Source organism: Aulonocara stuartgranti (genome assembly GCF_965226115.1).
Source record: "Aulonocara stuartgranti genome assembly, chromosome: 6".
Classification (NCBI taxonomy): domain Eukaryota; kingdom Metazoa; phylum Chordata; class Actinopteri; order Cichliformes; family Cichlidae; genus Aulonocara; species Aulonocara stuartgranti.
Genome location: NC_138944.1, coordinates 21,979,262 through 22,005,273, shown reverse-complemented (window position 1 = coordinate 22,005,273; position 26,012 = coordinate 21,979,262). Strand labels below are relative to the sequence as shown.

At 40.1% G+C, this 26,012-nt stretch overlaps 1 protein-coding gene across 1 annotated transcript in view; it reads right to left on the bottom strand.

Moving 5' to 3' along the window:
- The window catches only part of ctnna2 (catenin (cadherin-associated protein), alpha 2), a 337,829-nt gene that overhangs the window by 34,943 nt on the left and 276,874 nt on the right, over positions 1-26,012 (bottom strand). Inside the window, exons 10-12 of the mRNA XM_082535406.1 lie at positions 2,835-2,927; positions 881-1,037; positions 166-366 (exon numbers count right to left, since the gene is read on the bottom strand). Coding sequence (XP_082391532.1) covers positions 166-366; positions 881-1,037; positions 2,835-2,927 — 451 coding nt within the window. The remainder of the gene's footprint in view (positions 1-165; positions 367-880; positions 1,038-2,834; positions 2,928-26,012) is intronic.

Genomic DNA, 26,012 nt, shown 5'->3' with positions numbered 1-26,012 from the left:
TATGTTAGGCTATTCCTAAAAGTAGCTTGGCTTGCCAAAAAGCTTGCAGCAAAATATTTTGACACAGGGTGAAGCACAGTGTATGCATCGTACTAGTAATACATTAAGCTATGGCTCATTGTGGATCTTCTGCAGCTACACAGGCTCTGTGTACAGCGCACTAACCAGTCTCAGACAGGAGCTTGATGGACTCCAGCACACGCTCGGTGTAGACCCCGGGCTCATAGTTTTCCATCTCAGCGTTAATGATGTGGACCACGCGAGCAGCTCGGCCCCGGATAGCTCCAGCAGTTCGGTCAAGAGTGTCCACATCGCCCTCTTGGAGAGCTATTACACATTTGTTGACATCCTCAAGGATGTGGTTCTCTTGAGAGTGAGAGAGAGAGAAAAGATGACAGTGAATGAAAGTGGGAAACAAAAAATGAAAAAGACCCAAGGATTCTGTTGTTGAGAGACATAATTATTGTTTAATAAACAGATTTTCCTGGAAATCAAACTCATTTTTATCTTTGAGTGTGGATATACTGTTGAGTTTATTTCTCCAAGAAACATGTTGATTATGGATAAAATTTAATACCTGTTGCTTTTTTTGGACACCATCCCACCCCCGTCCAAAAAAAAAAAAAAAATTCTTCTGCCTGATGGTTTTTTTCTAGTTCACTGTATTTTGCTTCAAATGCTGTGATTTCTTATTTTTTATTAACTAAATAGTAATTTTGTTTTTCACATCAAGCCTCCATAGAGATTTTTTGTGAAAATTTGGTACCAGAGAACACAAGCAACAACACTCAATAACTCACTCGCTTCAAGCGAAAATCAGGAGCATGTGGACCATTTGCTTCAATCAGTCAGTCTGTGAGGAATTTGTGCTGGCTCATACCTGACACAGAAAGGAAATCATCCACAGAAGTGATGTCATCCACAGCCTCAGTCAAGATGCGCACTTGTTTCTCCCACTGATCTTTGAAAACATCCATGTTGTCCTGGGCCACCTTGCTTTGGGGGCGGGCAGCCAGAGTGAGTGCAGCATTGATGACCTGATATGGGACAAGAAACGTTTGCAGTAGCGTAGGTGTACATGTGTGCTTTTAAAATGAAGTCTTAAAGACATTTCTGCACATCTGTGAGTCATTTCAGGAGAAAAGACATCTGTACTAGTTTATATATAAGATATATAAGAACATACAGCACGGTGAAACAAAGTCTGGCTATCATGTCAAGACTCTGACACTGTGAGGTGAACAGTGTGGCAGCAGTGGCACAGTAGCTGAGTGCTATGCTCTTTCTCGTAGTCATTAAGGTTTTCAGTCTATGCTGTGGCCTGCTAGTAGCAGCTACAGCTACAGACTAAAAGGATTTAGCAACCAAACGTTTGCCACATTTGCTGTGAGATAAAAAAAAGATATGCTTAAAATATATTGTTAATTGCACAAATGTAATAAATGATGCAGAATCTTTTACAGCTTAAAAAAGCAAGGCTTAAAGAAAGCACAAGACCTTGATATGTGCAAGGTAAACCCTTCAGCTTTAGGACAAAGAAAAAAATAAGATAAATACTTCACAGGGATATAGGGATGATAAAAATAATACCGGCCTTATCGTGTACTTTGAAATACCAATAGACAATATTTTAGCTACCCAAGGGAAGTAGCAATAGCTCCTTTGGAAAATGAAAGTGCTCTCCTCCTCCTGCTTTTGTTCCACAGTCAAACCCTCACTTTCCCGGGGGATTTCATACCCGGAGGCAGTTAGCAGAGTTAGTACCACCAATAAATTGTTCAATAAACACTTACTGCATAATGAAAAGTTAAAGCAAATAACTTGGGTACTGCCACTTTAACAACAAGGACCAGTTTATTTTTTTTTTGTGCCTTTGCTTTCTCACTTTGTGCTTTTTAGATTTACTTTTAGTGAAATGAATCTGATCTAGATTATGATCTGAACATGGCAGTCACTGAGGCAGTGTGTGTGTGCACGACTGCGTGCATTTGCACGTGTAAAGAATAACCAGTCTGGTTTAACTCTACTTGGAACAGATGGAAATACCTCTCTTTGTTGCACCTCCTCTTTGTTCCCTCTACTCCAGTCACAAAGCCTATGTCTATTATGTTTTTTAATCTGCCTGTGTTCAGCTGTGCCAAGCAGTGTCAGGGGACAGCGCCTCTCCAAGTTTTATAAGTTAGTTGGTCTCGGTAGGTACGGGTAGAGGAGACTGCACATTAGATCATGAATCTTAAAATCAACCTCCCTTCTCCATTTCTCATTCTCGTTACAATGTTTGGTCCTGTGTGGATAAGGCTTACTGTTAACCTTGGAAACAACTGATGGATTTCAACATCCTCCTTTGTTTCTTCCTGCGAAACAGGACTACAATGTCCTTCTACACATTATTCATAGCTTTTCCTCCAAATCCGACAACTACAACCTCTTTCCTTTAATATTCCTAAATATTACACTTTCATAAATCAGTAATTAAATATAGAAAAGTTCCTTAAAAGAACATTTTGATTTGATCTTATGTTAAGAATTTGTATTTTATGTAGTGCTGTCAGCGTTAATCTCGTTAAAATGACGTTAACGGCATAATGGCTTTAAAGCGGCAAATCTCCGTTAGCGAGTTAGCGCGGAACGCCCCGTACGTGGGGCTGCACGGCGTCGACGCATTAGCACGGTTAGCTCGTTAACGCGTTAGCACCGTGCAGCCCCACGCAATCTGCGCTAACTTGCTAACTGAGATTTGCAATGTTGATTCGGTTATGGGGTTAATGTCGTTTTAACGAAATTAACGCTGACAGCACTAATTTTATGTGATGTAGGTGTTTTAAAATCCTCACCTGTGGACACAGGCTGTCGATCTGGGTGGCGGCCATTCGTACCAACTTCACGCCCTCTTCATTGTTGGAGATGGAGCATGCCAAGTTGGCCACCTGAATAAAACAAACACAAAAAAGAGACCTAGCTGTTTTAATCTTGAAACTGTTAGCATTGGGGAAAACAAAAAGAAAAAATGTTGTGCCTCTATCAAGCGGTCATGCTCCAAAAAGGATATCTTCATCTTTTTCAAGACTTTTGCTGCAGCAAATATTTCTGCATGCTGGCCATAAATTCCTGTCTAAACCAGTTTCAATTTAAGTTTGAGGGCCACAAGTGGCAAAACGTTTTATTGTGTAGTTGAAGGTAGAATTCAACAGTCTGAATTAAAGCAACCAAGTTCCAAAATTATACTCCAGTACAGGCCAGTACAGTCTATTCTTTGTGTACAAAACTCCCTGCCTGTGTATTCTCTCCACAGCACAGCAAGGCATCAGTGAGAAACGAGGGGGGATTTTGTATTAAAAATACTGTAACTGTGATAAAATCCCACTTGACTGGTGTAATTGTGACTCACACTTGGTGTGTTGTAAAGTTAGAAAGCAATTTTGAACAACAAGAGGACAGAAGATTTTATTCTCTATTATCTGCAAATGAAAAGTAAGGGTTTGTGTTTCATTGTCCATATGAACATGAGTGTTTACCTATCATTTAATATGCAAATCTGGGTTATCTTTGTATCATTATTTGTCCAACTGAAACATTTGTGTTTGTACTGTACATTCATTTCTTAGGTATGCCTGTTAAGCTGCTTGTTAATACCAATCTCTAATAAGTCCTGTCCCAGGAGCTCAATGTGTTTAGTCATTTCGACACGGTGAAGACAACCTGCAGGCTGGACCTACTGAAGTTCAAACCGAGCATCTGAATTGGGAAGAAAGGTGATTTAGTTGACTTTGAACATGGCATGGTTGTTACTGCCAGACAGGCTTGTCTGAGTATTTCAGAAACTGCTGAGATCCTCTGCTGGGATTTTCCCGCACGACCATCTCTAGGGTTTACAGAAAATGATCCAAAAAAGAGAAAATATCCAGTGAGCGGCAGTTTGGAGGATGGCCAGACTGTTTTGAGCTCATAGGAAGCCACCGGTGACTCAAATAACCCAAGGTATTCAAAAAAGCATTGCTCAATGCACCACAGGTCAAACCTTGAAGCAGATGGGCTACAGCTGCTGAAAACCACACCGAGTGCCATTCCTGTAAGCAAAGACGAGGACACTGAGACTTTAGTTTCCACAGGCTCATAGAAGATTGGAAAAATGTTGACTGGACTGACAAGTCTCGATTTCTGCTGCAGCATTTGGATGACAGGGTCAGAATTTGGTGTAAATAATATGAGTGCATGGATATGTCCTCCTATGTATCAATGGTTCAAGGCTACTGGAGGAGTAATGGTCTGAGTGATATTTTCTGGGAACACCTTGTGCCTCTTAGTACCAAATAAGCATCATTTAAATGCCACAGCCTACTAGAGTATTGTTGCTGACCATGTCCATCCCTTTATGACCGCTGTGTACCCACTCTTCCGATGGCTGCTTCTAGCAGCATAAATGTGCCCTGTCACAAATATCAAATCATTTCAAACTGGTTTCCTGAATGTGACAATGAGTCCACTGCACTTAAATGGCAGTCACCAGATCTCAATGCAACAGAGCATCTTCTGGGATGTGGTGGAACAGGAGATTCTCATGTATGAACACCCGTAACATCTGCAGCAGATGTGTGACGCTATCACATCAATATGGACCAAAATGTCTGAATCTCTGCCATGAAAAATTAAGACACATCTGAAGGCAAAAAGTGGCAAAAGGCAGGCACAACAGAGTAGCATTACCCGTCTTATTTTTAACTGCAGTAATTAGCTGGTATCAGATCAGATTACAGGGCTTTCATTTTCATTTTTCATTAGACAGGCGGTGCACATAGATTTGTAAATGAGCAGCAGGTGACATAAAGCAGATGTTTTTGTGTGTGGACATTTTCTTATGGAAAATAATGGCACAGACGTCTAAAGTATTACAGTAACATAACTATTTAGGGCATGCACATCAGGTAGGTCTGTGAGAGAGTAGAGTACTGCTGCACCGGCTGAACGTAGATAATAATATTAATTCAGATCCGAACGGCCAAGCTTATCAAATATGTATATGCAATTAGGATTTCAGGTATAAAGCATGACTGGCATGCCTAAATAATCACGGGGCCTGGTGGTGGTGGAGAGAGGTGTTTTATTATATAATTATGTTGCCAGATGGTTTTTATGTATGACACACCCTTAGGTTGATTTATGTCTTTCTTTATATCAAGGCACAGTTTCTTGATCACATGCTTTCAGCTCGAATCCTTTATGGGAGACACACAGAGTCGCTTATCCAAGTTAACTTTTAAAGACTTTGTTGTTAAAAAGCTTCACTTTAAAAACTAAATTAGAAAATCCCATGCCTCTCTAGTTTTTAAACTAATTATAAGAGCTTGACAACATTTCAAGATTTTATATTTTAGTGTCTGCGTGCAGTATTCCTATAAAATATCTGAAACCACCACAGCAATTTTTTGTCTTTATGGCTATGAGGAACAGGGGCACAGTTTGTGCTAGTCCCATGTGAAGTCATCCACAATATCACTGTCTCTCACTGTTAATTTTCATAACTTTAAACTGTTTAAAACCCAACACCATCTCTAAACAAATCACATTTCGGCATGAGCCCAGGCTTTGAAACTGAGCTAAACAGACACATGCCGGTTGGCAGTAAAAGGTGCCAGTCTGCATTAGCACTTCTAGTACTCACACGTCACTGTTTGAGGCAAATTGAGGTAAATCAAATTTGTGTTAGAGGACTCTTGCTTAGAGCTCTGTCTCTTTACTCATGACAGCAATGAGCACATTGATGGATTATAGGCCTTTATGCGAATCAGTGTGTGTATGTGTTTAAAGCGGTGTGTGTGTGTCGGGGGGGGGGGTGAGTGAGAGCCTTCACTTCACATAAACGTGAAAGACGGTTTGCATATTTGAGAGCTACACAAATCACAAATTAAGTTACCTGAGTTACAGCTCTAGCTAAATTTGCATAACCTTTCTATATTTCTTATAATATTATAATATTTTTGAAAAATCTTTTTCTGTTTGCAAAGCACCTTTGAAATGTACAAGCTTATAAAAATACTTCAACTGATGTTAAAACGCCCTTAAGAGTTTCATTTTACTGCAGTGGACTAAAGCTATTCCCAGTTCCTAACTGAAAAATAAACACTTGCTATTGTGTTGGCAATTAAAATAATTTCTCTCATTAAACACATTAATATGAAAAATGAAATTGGAGTAAATGGACCTATTCCTCTCTGTCACAGGATATTTTTAGCTGTACAGTCGTACTTCTTAGTGCTTAACTTGTTTATCCAGTTAACTTAAAAATACATGGGAATGGGAATTTGTAAAACAGAATGCAAGGACTTTAATACTTGATTAAAACTATATTTTACTGAAGTAGCGTAAACTGATCATGCTGCTGTGACACTTGCAGAATGTGGTTTAGCATTATCACTGGTACCTATTTTGCATTATTACTTAATTCCAGAATTTTATTGGTTGACAGCATTGCAGGCTCAGTCTCGGGCGATCAGCTCATCATTGCAACTTCTTGCGATCAGTCGCCAAACTCAATAACTCAGCAATGCAGAAAAGGTTTTACTTAATTTCGTACATATATGTTTGATTTATCTTTGGATGGAGTTCTAACTGGTATTTGTGGATGCAGGGAACGCTGCGTTTGCTGACAATTGTTTTCAAAAGTGTTCTTGAGGCCATGCTGTGATTTCCACTACAAAATTGTGTCTGTTTTTAATGCAGTGCTGTCTGCGGGCCCAAAGATCACAGCTATTCAGCACTGGTTATCTCCTCCAAACAGGCATTTTCTCTTTTAATGACATAATATTTTTGCAGATGATTCCTAAATTCTTTACAATTTTGCATCAGAAAACGAATTTTCTTAAGTACTTAAAATATTTACCCACACTTTCATCCACAGAGTGGTGAACCTCTCCCCACCTGCACTTCTGAAAGACTCAGCCTCTCTGGTATCCTCTTTTCATACTCATGTTACTAATTAACACAATTTGTTGTGAAATGTTCCACCTGTCTGTTTCCTTTTGTGGCAATTAACAATTTCTTGTCTTTTATTGCCACTCTTCTAAATTCAAAATGAACAACAAATTCCAAATGGGGATTAAACTTATAAAGTTAAGATATGGCAGTGTATTTTACACAGCCTTTCTGGAAACAGCAACATTTTTGCTGGCAAAGTGTTGACATGTCATTTGCTTTGTCTCTGCTAAGTAACAAGTTCTCAAGATATAAAACCACAGTGCAGCACCTTTCCCATTCAGAGCTTTTTGCAATTATAGTATAAATGCAGCACCTAACCAGCAGAAAGCAAGACTCTGCTCTCTGTCTTTATTTGCTTACATAGTTTCTTATCTCTTCTTCTACCCAGCTTTCTGAGTGCAGCGTTGGCCCTGTGTGTGGCAAAGGGGCAGAGGGCTTTCTAGAGGCTGGAAACATGCCTAACAAGCCCACTCCCACTCCCTCTTACCTAACACAGAGAGCCAGGTCAGGGCCAAAGCTACAAAATCCAGCCAAAACTGCTAATTGCAATTATCTAGGGAAGCACTTCTTCTTTGAGGATTTTTTTCCCTATCAAGGAGGGAAAAATCAAGACAGAAGGTTTGAGACTACACCACGCAAGCCTAATGCTGATACGGTCAAGGATGTTGGAACAGAATAGGCAATTCAAAGAGGCTCGTGTGGGAGTGCACATGCCTGTGTGTGTGTGTGTGTGTGTGTGTGTGTGTGTGTGTGTGTGTGAGAGAGAGAGAGAGAGAGAGAGAAAGGGAGAAATAGAGAGGGAGAGATCCCCGCTGAATGCCCATTCTTCATTTTAGCCTCGAACAAAGAACTATCGATTTTGTCCTTTTGCCCTGCCCTGGATAATCACTTCAATTCTAATTTGATGAAGGTTTCCATGGCACTTGGAGAGATGGGCATTCTCATGTATGCTATCTAAATCACCTAAATGGAGCTCAGTAACTGGAAATAGCTCTGATAGTGTTAATTTTTTTTCAAGTTTTTTTAAACATGAGCTTGTGGCGGTGGACTTCAAATCTATCGCCACAAAGTGATGAGGGTAATACAATAAATAACATCTCAGCAGTCTCTCTTTATTACCGCACTGACTGCATACAGTGCACATAATCAGTCAGTCTTTGAGTAATCTCATGAATATCCTCTGTTGTACCTCTTTATATAATGTACCATTGAATCAATAACTTTTTTTATTCCCCTTTAAAACAAAATCTTTACAATTTCTTGGTAGAGTAGATAGAAGGAGAAAAGTTAAAGAGCCCCAAAGCAGTTACACTACACAAATAACACTTATAGTTACTTCTACTCTCAAGAACAACTAGCTGAGCTGCCAAGGCAAAACAGCTTTGCCTTGAGTCAAAGCAGGAAGGCAGCTTATACAGTGTCTTTCAGTCACTGTATATGATGTAAGAAATACTTTTTTTTCCGTTACAGTCAACTATCTAGCTGTTAACTAGTTGCAGGGATGGTATTATTTTTTTTAAAGTGGGGGTCTATTAGTTCTGTTACATCCCTTTCACAAAACCACTGCCTTTTACTGCCTCTTTGATACTTATGCAGACACATAAACACCGACATACACTCATACACAGTAAATAAATCAGTCTGTCAACATAGATGGAATAGAACATGCAACAGGGGAATACAAACTGCAGTGTGAAACAATTACAGGCCAGCTCTCACAGGAGCAATTCTATTTGCTATAGTCAGGAGCTGCCAACTCCCAATAGTAAAGATTTTACATACTGTGTATGGACCAGAGGTGACATAAACGGGTTAAGGTGCATGACCCTAGATAACACAAGCTGTCAAAGTTGCGTGAGGTTCAAGTCTACGGGGGACATAAAGCAGCAGGAGTTTACGACCTGCTGTGAATGACTACAAACCACGCCTTTGAAAATCAATCCCTATTAAAGAGTGAAGTGCATATTGCCTCCGGAAGAATGCCCACCGGGCTCGCAGCAACATCAAAACGAAAGCCAGAACTTGTGGAATATTAAACAAGAAAAGTGTGAAATAACAAGAACAAAAGGAATAGATTTTTTTTTCCAGCAAGTTCGGCATCATAATGACTTTGATGTCTATTTAATGCTTGGATCTCGTTCCAATGGAGCTGTTTCTCGATTGGCGGACATCTCCTGCAAAAGTAATTAGTTCCTAATAAGGAAGCAAAAAAAAATAACAATACATACTTAATATTTAAAACGTATATTTAAAAAAAAAAAAACAGCAAAAGACTGGCAATGACATTTGCTAGTCTGTATGAAGAGAATGCAGCATCATCTTTGCAGGACTTTGATTACAGGCCGCTGTTAAATTTCTACCTCTGTTACCTTATTTCCCCAACTCCCCATTCACCCTCGACTGAAAGAAAAAGTGGACCTAAATTGCGAGTGACTCTAATGCACTTAGGAGTTCTCTATACACTTCCTAACTCAGAATGGAAATGAGTCTAAGTCAGTGTTTACCAAGACGGTTCCACTAATATGTGGCTGACTGGGATACAGTCTGCTCCACAGTCTCTCTACGCACCCTTTATTCAACATACCAATGTAGCCAGCCGGCAAAGATGCAGACACACACGACAGCACATGAGCGCATGAGTATCTCTTGTTAAATTTTTTGTCATAGAAGTTCTCCTTAACTGTAGGCTTCACTCACTCGAGAGCCATCGGGAATGACCCTAGGCTTAAGGATGGGAGATTTATACTGAGCATGCAAGATTACAATGCTGATAAATCACATGAAAACAATATAAAGAAATATAAAGATGCCTTTCTGTAACGCAAACATTACAATCAAATGATCGATATAAAAAGTAAAAAACTAGATACATTTTATATTAAAATAAAATTAATTTCTTTTTAAAAAATGGTCTAATTTCTATGTATTGCTGCAAGAACTGCCCCTAGTTGGCTCATGTTCTGTGCTCCTAAACTGTAACTAACCAAGGTTAAGGCATCCAAAATGACGCCTTGATAGGAACATAGAAGTTCAGTGACCTTGTTCTGTGCGGTCAATGAATCCTTAACAAATCTGCTACTAGGTCAGCTCTAGCAATTGTACACATCTCCTTTGAGCCAACCTTTACAACATGAACACGTGTATGCGAGTCAGACTGAAGTGGAGACGTACACTGGGGCTACAGCGGAAGTCACGAGGCTTGTAGTACACTGATTATACTAATATACTATGACTTTCTTTGACTGAAAAAAAGGCTTCCACATTAATTACCCTGTAATGTGTTTAATGCGGCTCCGCGGTGTGTTAAGTGATTAAGCTCGTCTTTTGACAGCACTAATTTTAATTGAGTCCTGCAGTGTTCAGTTTCCGTCCTCTGTTTGCATTTATCGAGACGAGCATTTGGAGTAAAAGACCTTGCATTAATGTTTTGGTATTCCCATTTCATGGTCAACACCGCCTGCAGTCTGTATAGATCAAGTGCTCATAAGGGTTTTATAAGAAAAACAAACATTTAAAAATTCTCTTTAATCTTACCTCAGGCCTGTTCTTTACAATGCTAAGAAACCACAAGTTTGCTGAAACAAAATTCTTTAATAGGAAGGTTCAAAAACCTCAATACTTCCCGAAAATAAGGCAAAAATAAAACCATCCAATAAAGTATGGCTTTTAACAATTTTATGAAAAGCTCATATGTTCTCCCAGTGTGTCGTTCACGTTTCAGCTCTAAATCTCAAAGGCTTTGTTAGTCTCTGTGGAGTAAACGGAACAAATAAATGTTTTTTTAAGTGGATTTGTATGGTGTGCCATCTAAAAGTCTTAGATCTAATGATAAAATATATATATATATATATATATATATATATATATATATATATATATATATATATATATATATATAACGTCTAAAACCAGATGACATTTGTGTTGAATAATCATTCAGTCTTCTTTGTGAATAAGCTCCCAGCCGCACTGAAGCAATACCAGCTCTCACTGCGACTTTCATATAGTCAGACTTGCAAACCGTATTTATATTTTTATCTTTTATAAAATGTGGCTAAATGTTAGAAATCCTATTTATCATGGATTTTTTAAGCATTTCTGTGATTCTGAAATGTTTTTAGAACTCTCAGAAGTCTGTGTTTAACATAAATCAAAGTTTTTGTTGACTTAACGTTAGAAGTTGAGTATGAAAATGCCCCAATATGCAACTCCCAAGTGCCTGATTTTGACCTGAACTTATGAAGAAGCAAAATCAAATGTTAGTTATAATCTATATCCTTGAATCCTCCAGGAAACAGAGTAGCCTTCAGAATCACATCACAGTCTCCTTGACAACCGTGACTGAGCTTGCATGAAAGGCTGACAGTGTGATTTACAGTGGTCGTTTCTCCGGAGCCACAGCCGGGGCTTGTGTATTCCTGCTAATGCTATGGCTCGCTTCTCGATAAATATGATAATTTGCTGCAGGCTCCTGGGGATGTGAACCAGCACTGCTAGCAGGGTGAGGTTAGAACTGACATGAGACAACAGCAGGGGTGGATGACAACACAGTAAGCACAGACACACGCACATGGCTATGTGTGTACACACTCAGACTAGTGGAAAACAGAAAACAGGCATCTGATGCAACACACAAGAAGATGCTAACAGTCTGTTTGAAGCACTCTGTACGCTGCTTGTTTGATCCTTTATAAAATGCCAAGGACGACTGGCTTCCTCAGTGACCAAATACAGAGGCTTCAAAACATGATTTATTTACATGGAAATTGTAATGCCTAAATGAAGAAGGCCATAAGACGAGAGAATGGGCACCCAGAGATAAATATCCACAATATAAAATTTTATTGAGCTCAACAAGGGACACAGAGAGGTAATTGAAAGCAATATAAACAAATCAAATCATGTGTCTGCACATGCTGTAGATGAGTGCCTTACTGTATAGCTTCAGTCCTGGATATTGGATTATCTTGTTCACATTACTGTGAGTGACACAGCATTAAAGAAGGAAGGGAGAGGAGAACAAATGGCTGGCTCACTTTGCCCTCGGCAGGGGGCAACTACTCACACTTCTTGCTGGCAAAGGTGTCTTGCTGATTTCCTGTGCTTAAGTCAGGGGGAGTAAAGGCTGGGTAGACCGATAGCTCTCGATTTTGCTTTGAGCATCCAGTGATGGGTTTTTGGGTGGTCGGTGCCACCTATATAGTCAAAAAGCTTGTGTCTCCCAGGTAGTACAGTAGTTTGTTCATCTTACAAAATCTTCTGCCTTTTGCTCCAGCTGGTACTGTAGCCACAGGGGTCAGACTGCCTCTCTCACACAGGTCCTCTCCATCCGTCTCCCCTCCCGCCCAAAAAATACACAGCCAGGGCTGTTTCAACTGAACTATTGATTTCTCTTTGCTTTCCCTCTCTCTCCCACCCTCCCTTTCTGGGAGTGCTGGCCAAGCAGTTGGGTTTGGCACCAAAAACATAATTATGAAAATGGACCTCTGGGTTGTTTTAATCTGTCTGTACATTCCACAGTCCCTCTGCAACAGAAGCCATTTAAAACTGTTTCAGGGGAATTGAAATGTTTAACCCACTTCACTGTAAAGAACAGTAAACTTACTCGTAGCACAACACTGGTCGCTGTCTAAATCAGGTGTAACAGCTGCATTGTAACATTTAGCCAAAATTAGAAAGAAACAAAGGTACGTATACTGTACTCACAGATGTCTAACTACCAAATCAACGTGAGATTGTATTGCTTGATAGTTTCTGTGACACAGCTATGACAAAATTCCTTGATGTAGACAGTAACTGCTGCTCTTTCCACAACCTGCAAGTGAGTGACATCTCCAAATTCAGGCTCATTCTCTAGACATTGACGTAGCATGCCTGCTGACTACAGTAGCTGCAGTCTGTAAATGGTTTTCTTGCCCAAAACATCAGTGTCATGAGTCATCGGTTTCAGTATCAGGATCAGATTTGGTTACTAGATTAAACATCATAGATGTTGTCATTTTTATTACCTGAAACTTTAGTTAAAGCCCATGTTTGTGATATTTCAGAAGTTTGTGTGTAATCTACATAACCTTGGTCAAAGGCCTTTAATAGATCAGAGAATAGCATCCTATTTCATACAGAACTAGATTATCAGTTGATCCAATGGATCTATAACAACATATTCCAATCTCAGACAGCAAGACCTTGACATTTCTCCATATCACACCCCTCTGCCTTCTCACATCTATCTAAGGCACAAGAAAAACATGATTAGTCCTGTTGGATAATAGATGCACGCAGAGGGAAAGGTCAGCGGTTGTCAGTCCTTAATGCCTCAACCTTTAAACTGGGGGATGGGCAAAGAGAGATGAAATACAAAAAACATGAGCAGTGAGGACATGACTTGATGACAATAATTACTCATTCTATATCATGTGCATGTAAAGCATGGCAGGGAAATGTAAATATCACAGCGCATGGGGCAGAAAAAACTATAAAAATATATAATAATATTAATTGCTCCTATTCCATATATATCTATATATATATATATATATATATATATATATATATATATATATATATATATATATATATATATACACAGACAGACGGGGAGAAAAAAAGAGATGCATCAGTCAGACTTGATTTGAGCTACAGTATGTGGTGTGTTAGGCAGTCTAAATGTGCCAGTGGAAATGTCACACTTATTCCTGTGCTTTTAAATTTATGCTTGTGTAATTTTCTCTCAGGTGAGAACAAAGAAGTGTGAAGACGTGAAAGGCCATGATGGCACTGGCTGTAAAGGGAATTAAGAGCACAATTAAATAGTCTACATAAAGATGGCCATTAGTCTTCCTTAACCTTTCAGGGTTTTAATAAATAACACATAGTGTAGAATGCAGTGTGCACTGAGGCTGGTGATATTTGAATAGTTTTATAAATAGTTTCTATTTCACAGTACACTGTATTTTTTTTTAGCAGTGATAAAGACCTGTCATGACGACAGAGGGTAAATCAGAAACTGATAAAAAACAACCTCTGGGAGTTTTCTTTTTCTAGAAGCCATTTTGTCTTCGGGTAATTTCCTGGCCCTTAAATATTCTGGTCACATTTTCGGGGGGGAAAAAATATCACAATGTCAACATTCATTTTTCATTTTATTCCCTAATGAAAAGAAGTTTTTGGAAAGAGGAGTGTTAGAGGAACTGCATATCTATGTTTGATTTACGTTTAATGTCTTAGCGGTTTTAAATTTTAAACTGTGATATCAGCAAATATTCGAAGAGAGGATGTTCACCAAAATAATAAATGAATCTCAGGTCTGAGGACCAGTGGCCAGACAAAGTCAAATATGCAATCAGCACAACCCACTGATGCAATGACTTTATCTAATTACTTAATTAAGGAGCAAGCATAACTTTTGCCCTGGATTGCCAATTAATGTGAACCCTGCAACCAAATGTGTTACAGGTACTTTTCTTACATAGCAATGGCAAACTATAAATTGTAAGTCCAATTCGTTTAGGATTGGTTTAATTAAGCTGTGGGACTTGAACACCGCTGCACCTATTGCTCCTTGGAGAGTAGCGTCTAGACATTAGCACAGTAAATATTGCTCGCCCACTATTCTTTCAACCTTGAAAATGCTATTTCATATAAAGAACTCATTATAGCATGCTGCTGTCATCAACTACCTTTCAGAAATTGGTGCCTTATGATCAGCCGGGGTCCATCCAGTAACATTGCACTGCATTTTTTAGCCAGTGTATAACAAACAGCAGTAAGAGAGAGTCACCTAAAAGGGCATAATCTCACTGTTGCCGCGTCACAATGTGATTGGACATTTGAATTAAAAATCATGCGTCCGTTTGGCTTTGCAGAAGAGCCACAGTAGAAACTTTACTACAAGGGAATAGTATTAACATGTGAACTAGTAATGTTGTTTTTTGTTTTTAAAGTTTTATATTCCTGTGAAATTATATTTTATTTCTGGTTTAATTGTGAAGCAACGTGTTATAAATTTATGTCACATGTAATGTGTTTGCCACTCACGTTTTGTATATTTGTCATACTTACATGTTACAGAACAATGTTTTCTACTAGACAAAGATAACCTGAGTATATACACGGAGTTTGTAAATGACGATTTCAGGAAATCAGATCCAAATCTACCTGTTAATATGCGAAAAATCAAACTAAATTAATTCTAGATAAAAGTGGACCAGAATTCCTCCACAGTGACGTAAAAAACACATTGTGAGTTACTGTCACTGCCTGAGCGGTTTTTGGAGTTAAGGTGGCACAAAGTGTTATTAAGTTTAGGGGCCAGGTACATTAGGATAAACTTTTTCCCTTAAAAAATGAAATAATTATTTAAAAACTGTCTTTCGAATTTATTTGGGTTATCTTTGTTCATTATTAAAAGTTATTTGATGAGCCGATGTCTTCACTTACTTGACTTTTTCTCTCACAGCTCAGATCAAGCTCAGATGACCCTTCTGGCTATGACTCAATTGTCAAAGCACTACTGGTCAATTCAATATATTGACACCATATTAAAGAAGCGACCGATAGACAGACAGATAGAAACGCTGTTTACCCCTGATTAGATGAATAATTAATTTCCATCAATTTTTGCTTCTTATTTCCTTTGTGAGAAAACGAAGAGACAAGAATAGCATTAAGCAGCATTATCTTTGAATGCGCCTTAATTGCTGTTGGTCTCAGTGGGATGCAGCTTGTTTCAATTTTAACACCACAGCTCTCTTTAGAGTTCTTCGTCTGCCAGTCCAATCACTACAATATTTAGAATGACGTCTACAGCACCCCACAGAGACAAGATGAACATGCAAGAGTCTAACTAAGGGGGACTAAGGAACTTTTGATAAACAATCATCATTCCAATAAAAGAACAAAAAAAAACTGGAATTTGTTCAGTTTTCTCGCTGACTGCAAGGGGGAATAAAGACAAAATTCAACAACAAAAACTAACCCAAATAGCGAGTGTGTCTTAACTTCAGCTTTGTATGGTATTTTCAAATACTTAGAAAAGTATTAACATTTTAAAATATTATGAAGAAAATTGCAGTAACTTGATTTATTTAAATGCCAAAAATGCAACTGAGCGCTATGAATGATGACGGTAAGATGATGACTCAGTGCTGTCCAAACCCTCACGTGCTTGCCACAGAATAACCTTACTCCCTGTTTTACAGTGTAAAGGATAAGAAAACATGTAAACAGTCATTTCAGTTATAGCAATATATTCATTCATGCTAAACTATAATTGACGATGCTAGTCCGTAACCCTACAGCCTACAAATTGCTGTCAAATTGTTCACATTTCAAATGCAGTCACTTAAGAAATTATGAGCAATATCCTGTCCTGGTTTTCTATCATTAAACAATCAGACATAGGATCATCCCACATAACTATGGTTGAATGATTTTAGGAAAACAAGTAAATAGTCCAGTAAGTTTTAGATGTGCATCTACAACTCGAGGTAGAAGAAAAAAGAAGCCATAGCAACAACTCAAATTTAAGATCTTCAGATGTAGCATATGCTCAATTATTCATCCTGGATACAAGTACATTTATAGCTGAAAACCTTTGCCACCTAGATGTCACACTCGTCTCCAGGTAATTGGCTGAAAATGGTAAAGCAAAGAAGTTCTGAATTATTTGCCATAGTAACAGTTTTCTTCTTTCTCCTCTCAGCTAACACTGTTGTGCAACTTTAGTCTCCTCAGGTTTCCACTTTATTGCTTTTCCTCTTGCCAGAATTAATTCAATAGAACAAAATCCTAATTCCACACTGCATGAAGTGTGTTGATATAAATTTACATGCTACGGGCAAAGCTGTAAAGTTGCTCTTTTAGAGAATTTGGGCAGAGCCTCATTAAAGACAACAGTAATTACAGACAGCTTAATGTGTAATTAGGTGTTAATGACTGTACAAAAGACATGATGTAATTACAGTAAAATGGATTTGTCACTTTGTTTTGTCTGTTTATTTTAAACATATTAATATAAAATGTAAAGTATAATTAAACAAAGTGAAGGGATGTTCTGCTAGAACGAAATATTTATCTTACTTTTGTTTTTTTCTAAAATTTCTAAGCACTTTCAGAGAAAGTAAAACATAGATTAAAAATGTATATTTCTTTTAATGTCCGCTGAAGCCCACTCTGAGAATACTAGAAGCCCATTAGGATCACAAGAAACCATACCAAAAACATCACTGTAGATATATGAGATCAGCAGGAGGCGTGAGCAGAAGGGGGACAGTGCTAACTGCCATCATCATCCTCTGTTTGAGGCACATACTCCCCTTCACTTTCTCCTCACCCTACCCCACCAAAAGTAAAACTCCCCTCTGGAGAGAGAAGGGATGGCTCCTTCTGCTCCATTAATCTAATGACAATGCCCCGTGACTAAGACCAGCTTAGCAGGCATTGCTCATCCCCATTGGCTCCTCTTTCACTTAGCATGCCATCTATGCATGAATGCAACGGGGGCAATGACAGCAAAAGAGGAGGAGAAAGAAAATAAAGAGAGACAGAGTAGAGACAAACAATGGCCAGATTATATTGCACTGGTGTCCATGGTTACCAAGGGATGTCACATAGCAGCACTGATAAAGGGTTTGATGAACTATAGAAACTGGAAAACTGTCAAAACAAAGTTAAGAGAAGTCCGGTTATTTATTTCCCTAAATCACATCTATAATTATCAATGTAGTGGAATTATACATGGCCTCATGAGAAGTAGAAAACATTCCTATCAACTAATAATTCTGTAATGGATTTAAGGATGGATGAATGAAAAGATAAATAAATAGCTCCCAAAAACTGACAGGATTTCTGGAGTCTGCAGGGCCATTGTTCACCTCGTCAGTCATGAAGCCATGCAGGCTACCCAGATGTCACGAGCACTGTCATTAGTCGGCTTGCACTGCTCGACAGCATTTAATGGGTCAAAATCTTGTCTTTTCTCAGTGACGCTAAACAAAACAGCTTTTTGTCATATTGCAATGACAATGATTCCGATTCAAACCACTTCTTTGTTGCTACTGTAACAACTCAGTAAATTCATGCAGTGTATTTGAGAGTATTTACATAATTACAACTTTTCTGACAGCATGAATGCGCAAAACTGCGATCTAATGTGCCTCAGTGAACAGTCAACGGGTGCAGTCTACACAGAGCGACGAGTCACTAGCTAGTCACACTGCACCTACAGCATAGCTGTAGCACTGCCTCAACTGTAATTTATGCTTTAGAATACGTTGATGCACTTTTAGTTCAGTTCTGTGTAGAAGGTAGTAGAAACATCCCCTTCCATCTGACACCTCTGGGAACGTCAGCGCTCTGTGGTGTATGTTTTGCTTGCTGATGTCCTCAAGGAGCACAGACTGTGTCTATGTTAGTCTAGCGTCTCATAGGAGAGATGTCCGCTTCAGCCAAACCTCTGGGGAAATAGCAACCAGAAGTTGGCTGTCAAATAGCAGAGCTGTTGGCCCAGAATAGCACAGGGTCAGTGTAGAAAAATAGGCCTCCCACACAACAAGAGCAGACAAGGCTTCTTAACTACATGTGTGACACTCTAGTAAAGTTAAATGCCAAACATTCTAACTCACATTAAGAGTTAATGGAACAGAGCAAACCCCGTGTTGCTCACTTGGTATTGGCTCACATTATGAGGCATTAACATATAATGGAAATTATAATTATCTGAAAGAAATAGCTAGAAAAAATGGTCAAAACCAGCGTTCTTGAAAAAAGAATGGCTGAAAAGCTGACATAACACTAGATTTTGTTTATGATGAGAATAAATAACATAATCTGATTTAAATTTTTTAATTAAAAGACTGCAACTGTTTATTCATGAACGCACAGGTCTTTAAAGGTTCCACGTTAGATACACAAAGAAAGGAAACCCTTTCTGTATTTATCTAAAGCCATCCCCCAGTTAAATGGCATTCAATCAAATATTTTGACTCAAAGTCAATCGATGAAGCCGTGTTTCAAGTATAAAGCTGATTATACAGTGAAATCTCACGTTAAGTGCTTTAGCCATAAGAGCGCGGCTCCTATTTCCATGTTGTTTGGGGGTAAAAATGTTCTCACCTCAGTGACTCAGGCATGATTGAGTGTTCTTCTGCTTTATTACCAAGAAGAATGTTTGTTGCCATGGTGATAGAGAAAGCAGGGAGCTAATACAGTATTTCATTACTGACTGAACAAAGAGAAAAATGAAACATAATTTGCCATTCTGAAAGGCAGGCAGGCAAGGATTAAAAGTTTTTACATTGCTGTGTCATTTGCCTGTTATTGCAGGTACAGTAATTATGTGCTGCAAAAACCATTACAATCTGTCACAGTTTTCTTGCAATTGTTTACTTAGTACATGTCAGCAATTTTCGGAAATGATGAGTAGATTGTGTGCTGGGGCTATAAATTGTAATATACATTCATGTCACTTGTATCCAATTAAAATGCTAGAGGGCACTGTGTCAAGAGTTTAACAAAGCTAGATTGGTAGAACACATGCAATGTTTGATAGAGATATATCTGGTCTGAAACCTTTTTTTGGCATTACTAAAAATCTTACATTGCAATGAAGAACTGAAAATTCTTATAAAAAAAATCCCCTCTCGCCCCTGTGGGTGGTCTATCCTTCAAGCTCGGGTCCTGTACCAGAGGCCTGGGAGCTTCAGGGTCCTACACAGTATCTTAGCTGTTCCTAGGACTGTGCTCTTCTGGACAGAGATCTCTGATTTTTTCCTGGGATCTGCTGGAGCCACTCGCCTAGCTTGGGAGTCTCTGCATCTAGCGCTCCGATTACCACCGGGACCACTGTTACCTTCAGCCTCCAAATTTTCTCTGAGGTCTTGGTACTTGTGTTCCTTCTTCCTGATATTGCTGTCATTCGGTATCGCTACATCCATCACTACGGCTGTCTTCCTCTGCTTGTCCACCACCATTTTGTCCGTCTGTATCTGGAAGTCCCACAGGATCTTAGCTAGGTCATTCTCCACCACCCTTGGGGGAATCTGCCATTTTGTCCTCGGGACTTCCAGGCCATACTCGGCACAGATGTTTGTATGCTAGTCACTAGTAGTAGTATATAGATAGTATGCTGGTCACTTGGTTATGGCGTTCTATGTATGCCCTGCCTGTTAGCATCTGCACCCTGCTGTTATGTGCTGGATTGTCTCAGGGGCATCTTTACACAGCCTGCACCTGGGGTCTTGCCTGGTGTGATGGACCCCAGCCTCTATGGATCTTGGGCTTCCTCGGGTTTCTGCTGCCTGAGGTATTCACTAAGCACATGGTCAGTAGTGGCCATCTTCCTGATGTACTCGTGGATGTTTGTTGTTTGTTGTGTCATCCTGGACAGTGGCTCTGGCAATCAGTAGTCCTTGCCCTCCCTCCTTTTGTTTAGCATACAGTCTCAGGGTGGTGGACTAGGAGTGAAACCCTCCATGCATGGTCAGGAGGTTCCTGGTCTTGATGTCAGTAGCTTCCATCTCATCCTTTGACCAGCTTATTATCCCAGAAGGGTGCCTGATCATGGGCATGGGTTATGTGTTGACAGCCAAGATCTTGTTCTTACCATTCAGCTGACTCCTCAGGACTTGTGTTAGGACTTGTGCCCAGTCCAAATGACATTTCATTGCTGTAGATCCTAATGGTGTGGATCAGTGAATTGATGTCACATGGCATGCATATATATATAAATATATACATGTATATATATCTATATCTATATGTCTATATATATATATGAATATATCTATATATTCAAGGATTCAAGGAGCTTTATTTGTCATTCGCATCGCATGTTAACATGAGGTGGAACGAAATTGAGTACACACGATCCAGAGTGAAAAGAAACAAAATAATGAAGAAACCAAAATTGTTTCTTAAAATTATAATAAATAGTCGTTTTTTGTTGTTGTTTTGTTTTTTGTTTTTTTAACAAACAGAAATGACAAGTAAGAGAAGGGTCCCTGGGGCATTGTGCATCCCTGGTTTTGTAGTCAGTGATGCACTTGATACCCCTCCACATACTGCGTGGGTCCTGGGAAGAACTCTTCCGTGCGTATGTGGCTTTGGCTCTTTTTACACCTGCAGTCAGTTCTCTCCTAGCCCTCCTGAGTCTCTGTGCATCACCAGACCTGAAGGCGGCGTCTCTGGCTTTCAGGAGGGCACGGACTCCTGCATTCAGCCAAGGTTTCTGGTTTGGATAGCACATCACGGATTTGGTGGTGGTAACATCCTCCGCACACTTACTAATGTAGCCGAGGACAGCAGATGTATACTCCTCCAAATCCAGCTTGTCCTTATACACCGCAGCATTCCTGAAGACCTGCCTGTCTGTGCATTCAAAGCAGTCCTGTAGTACAGAGTCTCCGTCATTGGGCCACACAGTGATGGTTTTCTGTGTGGGTTTGGAGCGTCGTAGTGGGGGATGGTAGGCAGGGACCAGCATAATGCAGATGTGGTCGGAAAGGCCGAGGTGGGGGCGGGGTACTGCTCTGTATGCAGCTCGCATATTGGTGTAAACATGGTCCAGTGTGTTATCTCCCCGTGTCGGTATGGTGACATGCTGGTAAAACCTTGGCAAGATGTCTGTCATGTTTACATGGTTAAAATCCCCAGCCACTACGTAAAAAGCTTTCGGGTGCTTGTTCTGAAGTGAGCTGATGTTGTTGTGTAGCTCCTTCAGTGCGTTGTTAGCGTGCGGTGCTATGTAGGTTGCTATGACAAACATGACCAAAACCCGAGGAGGTGAATAGAATGGGCGACATTTCACAGTCATGAGTTCCACATCCTCGGAACAGGCTGTTTATCACCACACAGTTCGTGCACCAACCTTTCTTTATCACTTAGACCCCCGGAGAGCAGTCATTTTGGTTTTCTACCTTAGACCCCTGCGGAGTCATCATTTTGCGTTTCTACCTTTAAAAGCCGGAGAGCAGTCAGTCAAATGCTGGAGTCATTCATATGTATATTAGGTCGTTACCTAGGAATTCTGGAGGGAGGGGAGTGGGGGTGAGTGATTGAGGGGGTGGGGGAGTGGAGTGTTGCATGATGTCTTGGAAGCGGTTTCGTGCCATAGTTCCAATTATCTGTGGGTTTCCCAGGTTTGCTGACCAGCAGTCATTTACCGATGGAACCCTGTAAACCCCCCGCAAGATGACAATTGCAATAAATGCCATTAGTTCAGGGAGGTCCATGAACCAATGAACATGCTCCACGCACCACTCAGCAGGCCATTTGTAAATATGTGTACAAATGGTTGGTTTTTTGTACTGTTTTTATCAATAAATGTCAGCAACAAAGGACATACAAAGGACATGTGTTGATTTCTCCCTAAGATGGCAAACTGAAACACTGAAACACTCCACTCCCCCACCCCCTCAATCACTCACTGAGTGATTGAGGGGGTGGGGGAGCTGCTAAAAGCGGTGAGCTTCCTTTTGTGTTTCATCTTGATGCATTCTCAATCATCCAGGGAAACAAATCTCCAAAAGTCACCAACTTGGAGTGTTTCAGTTTGCCATCTTAGGGAGAAATCAACACACATGGGTGTATGTCCTTTGTTGCTGACATTTATTGATAAAAACAGTACAAAAAACCAACCATTTGTACACATATTTACAAATGGCCTGCTGAGTGGTGCATGGAGCAAGTTTTGGGTGGCTTGCGACCTAAAATCCAAGTACACAGATGCAAAAAAAATCAGGCCACTGTGCGATGTGTTCACTGCTACAGGTACACATGTGGTAAATGCAGACGACAGATACCGTGGCAGTGCCAGACGCATACGCTGCCTCCACGATCTTTCCCCGATAGCATATTGCGGTCGGCCCGGAAGAGCTGTCAGCCGTAGATCTGGAAGGCTGAGTTCGGCATGTTGTCTTTTAGCCATGTTTCTGTGAGAAAGAGTATGGAACAGTTCCTCATCTCCTCCGAAACACTCATTCTCATTCACAGAAGGTCCAGCTTGTTGTCTAGAGAGCGGACATTCGCCAGGAACAGGGACGGAATTAGCGGTCTCCTAGCATTAGCCTTTAGCTTCTCCTCTTCTGCCTCCGCTCACAGCGCTTCCTCTTGCCCGTTATCCGCTGCGCTCTGCTCCTCCAAGACCGTAGCAGCTGCAGTCTGCCTAGCATAGCTCTGAGTCTGTGGTCTATAGTTGTTGTTGTAGTCGTACTGTGCCTTAAGCTCAAAAGTTCTGTACGATTATATGCCACACGCTTACAGCGGGCAAAGTCAGAACCAGTATTACAAACATTAAAAACATTAGAATAGACGTGTTCTCCGGGAGCATGAGTAGCCGCTGCTCTACTGTGCGCTGCCATGTCACACATATATACATGTCACTCACACTCACACACACACACACACACATATACATATATATGTGTATTAGGGGTGCAACGATATTCGTATCGATATTGAACCGTTCGATACAGTGCTTTCGGTTCGGTACGCATATGTATCGAACAATACAACATTTGTAATTTATTTTATCAACTTTCGTTCTGACGATGCTGTCTGTGTGGAGCGCTCAGTGAATCTGCGTTCGACTACTCCGCCTAGGCTGCACTGTCGAGCGCAGATCCACTGAGCGCTCCACACAGACAGCATCATCAGAAGGAAGAGCGCAGGGCAAGCTAGCGAGACAGAAGTTAAGCTCTCCTTGCAACATGGCAAATTGAACCTCCCCCACCCTCATTCAGATTTGGCGTTTGGAATTATTTTGGTTTTCATGTGACGTATGACCCTGAAGGTAAGCGCGTCATGGACTAAAGTAAAACAGTATGTTGGATGTGCCACGCAATGCTTAATTACATGGGTGGGAACTAGTGTGTTAGCGCAGTTAGCTCGTTAACGTGTTGGCCGTCTAGCCCCATGCACGGAGCTATCAGGGGTAGCTCGTTAACGGAGATTTGCCGTGTTGTGGCGTTAAGGTCATTTTAATGAGGTTAACCTGAAAGCACTAGTGGGAACACAACAAATATGACTGCACATTTACGCCGACATCATCCTAGTGCAAAGACAAAAACAACAAGCATGCATGCTACAAACTTTACCCGAGTCATTTAGACAGCCGTTAGCACATGATTCTCCTTATGGGGACCTGATATGTTTAATATGCTGCTGAGAATATAGCCCAGAAGAAGCGGATAGTATAGCTTTTATTTTGGAAAGAGACATTTCTCTGTAATAAACTCTCTTTTCCAAAGATGAGTGATTCCTCAATCAGATACAGGGCTCGCAAAATCGCTAGCCCGACGTCCCGGGGCTAGCGATTTTTTCAGTCGGGCTACCAAAATCTATCTCTGCCCTGCCTGTCGGGCTATTGTAGGAAGGAAAAATATATGTCAATGCTTCTGCATTCTTTCAGAAATGTAGCTGGGTAATTATGTCATTGGCATCGGTGAGCCACTGTCAATATGTGACATATTGAAATCGTGTTTGAATTTGCGCTTGTTTTTTGCTTTCACTTTGCAATCGCGTGAACTGTGTATAGAGAGCAACAGCACTGATTGGTGAGTGATGATAATTTGTGCACCAATTCCTCTGACATTGTCTTATTAATCGTTAGCTTACTGTGCAAACATGACAAGTGAAATCTCCCGCAGCTTAAACATGTGAGAGGTTGATCACGCAGAGAATCGCTGAGCTTATGTGAGTGCGTGTGTAAAAGCAGCAGGATATATATTTTAGTTCTGCTGAGCCAAATAAGACAGGTCAGGGTGAAGAAGTGACAGCCAAAGAAAAGCTTACCACAAAACGGAGAAGTTATGACAAATCAGACTATAAGGCAAAAAGAAAGTGCAGCTTTATGGTTTCATGGACAAAAGAATTTCTGTGGCTGCAATATGACGAGCTAAATAACCAGGGCTGCACATAAGTGGTCCGCAGGTGCGCATTCGCTGTCAAAATAAAAAACACGCACAAGGGTTAGGGTTAAATTTAAAAACTGTACTTTTGAGTTAAAATATATATTTATAATTTTAATAAATGACAAATTAAAAAGGCATGAACATTTTATTTTGTATCGAAAAAATATCGAACCGTGACACCAAAGTATCGAACCGAACTGAACCGTGAATTTTGTGTATCGTTGCACCCCTAATATGTATGTATGTGTATACACACACACACACAAAGAAAGAACAGCTCCAGAAGCATTCCACTTTATGGCAATTTCTGAACTGATGATGTCCTAAGGGGCAACAGTCAGTGCATAGAAAAAAAAGTATTATTTTCAAGTTCTATTTTTAACCTTACACAATAAAACACAAGACAACCTTGAACCTGCAAATGTTTCTTTCTGCTCTGTCATTAGGGAAGCAAATACAATCATAAAAAGTGTCTTTACAGTAATATTGGTAGTGACTTTTTTTTTCGTACAGAGGACATGTTTGCTTTGACTTTGTGAAGATATTGTGTTTTTACTGGCATGCTTTTCAGGTCACTGTCAAATTAAAATGGTGAAAAACTTAGCTGATGTGTATGCAGTTGTGTGCGCGACACACATATGTGCACGTTTTCACCAGGGTTTGTGTAAGAAGTTGAGATGTCTTTGTACACCCACCCATAGCCATCTGTGAAAAACAGCTGCATGACACTCTCATGTATGCACACCTGTGCTATTGTGTTTCCATGTTACTCCTCATTTCAAATTCAAATACCACTGGAGCTACATTGTTAAATAGTAGTATTGTATTCAAACACATGACGAATCTTTAGTAAAACTTAAAATAGACAGTCTAGTGAACTGTGTTTGTAATGTAAATTCTGGAGAAGAGCAGCTGTGGATAACTCTGGATGATGTTGTCTGATGATATGAGAGGGCAGCAGGAGGTCTAGAAATGCCTTGTGTGCTTCTGTGTTTTCATTTGCATACTCTATTGAAACGGATCAAAGATAGTGTGATGAGCAGTACCTGCCTAATGAATATGCACAAGAAAATGTTCTACTTGCATTATGAGTCCATTTAGACTCGAGTTGCACTGCTCAGTGTTTTCACC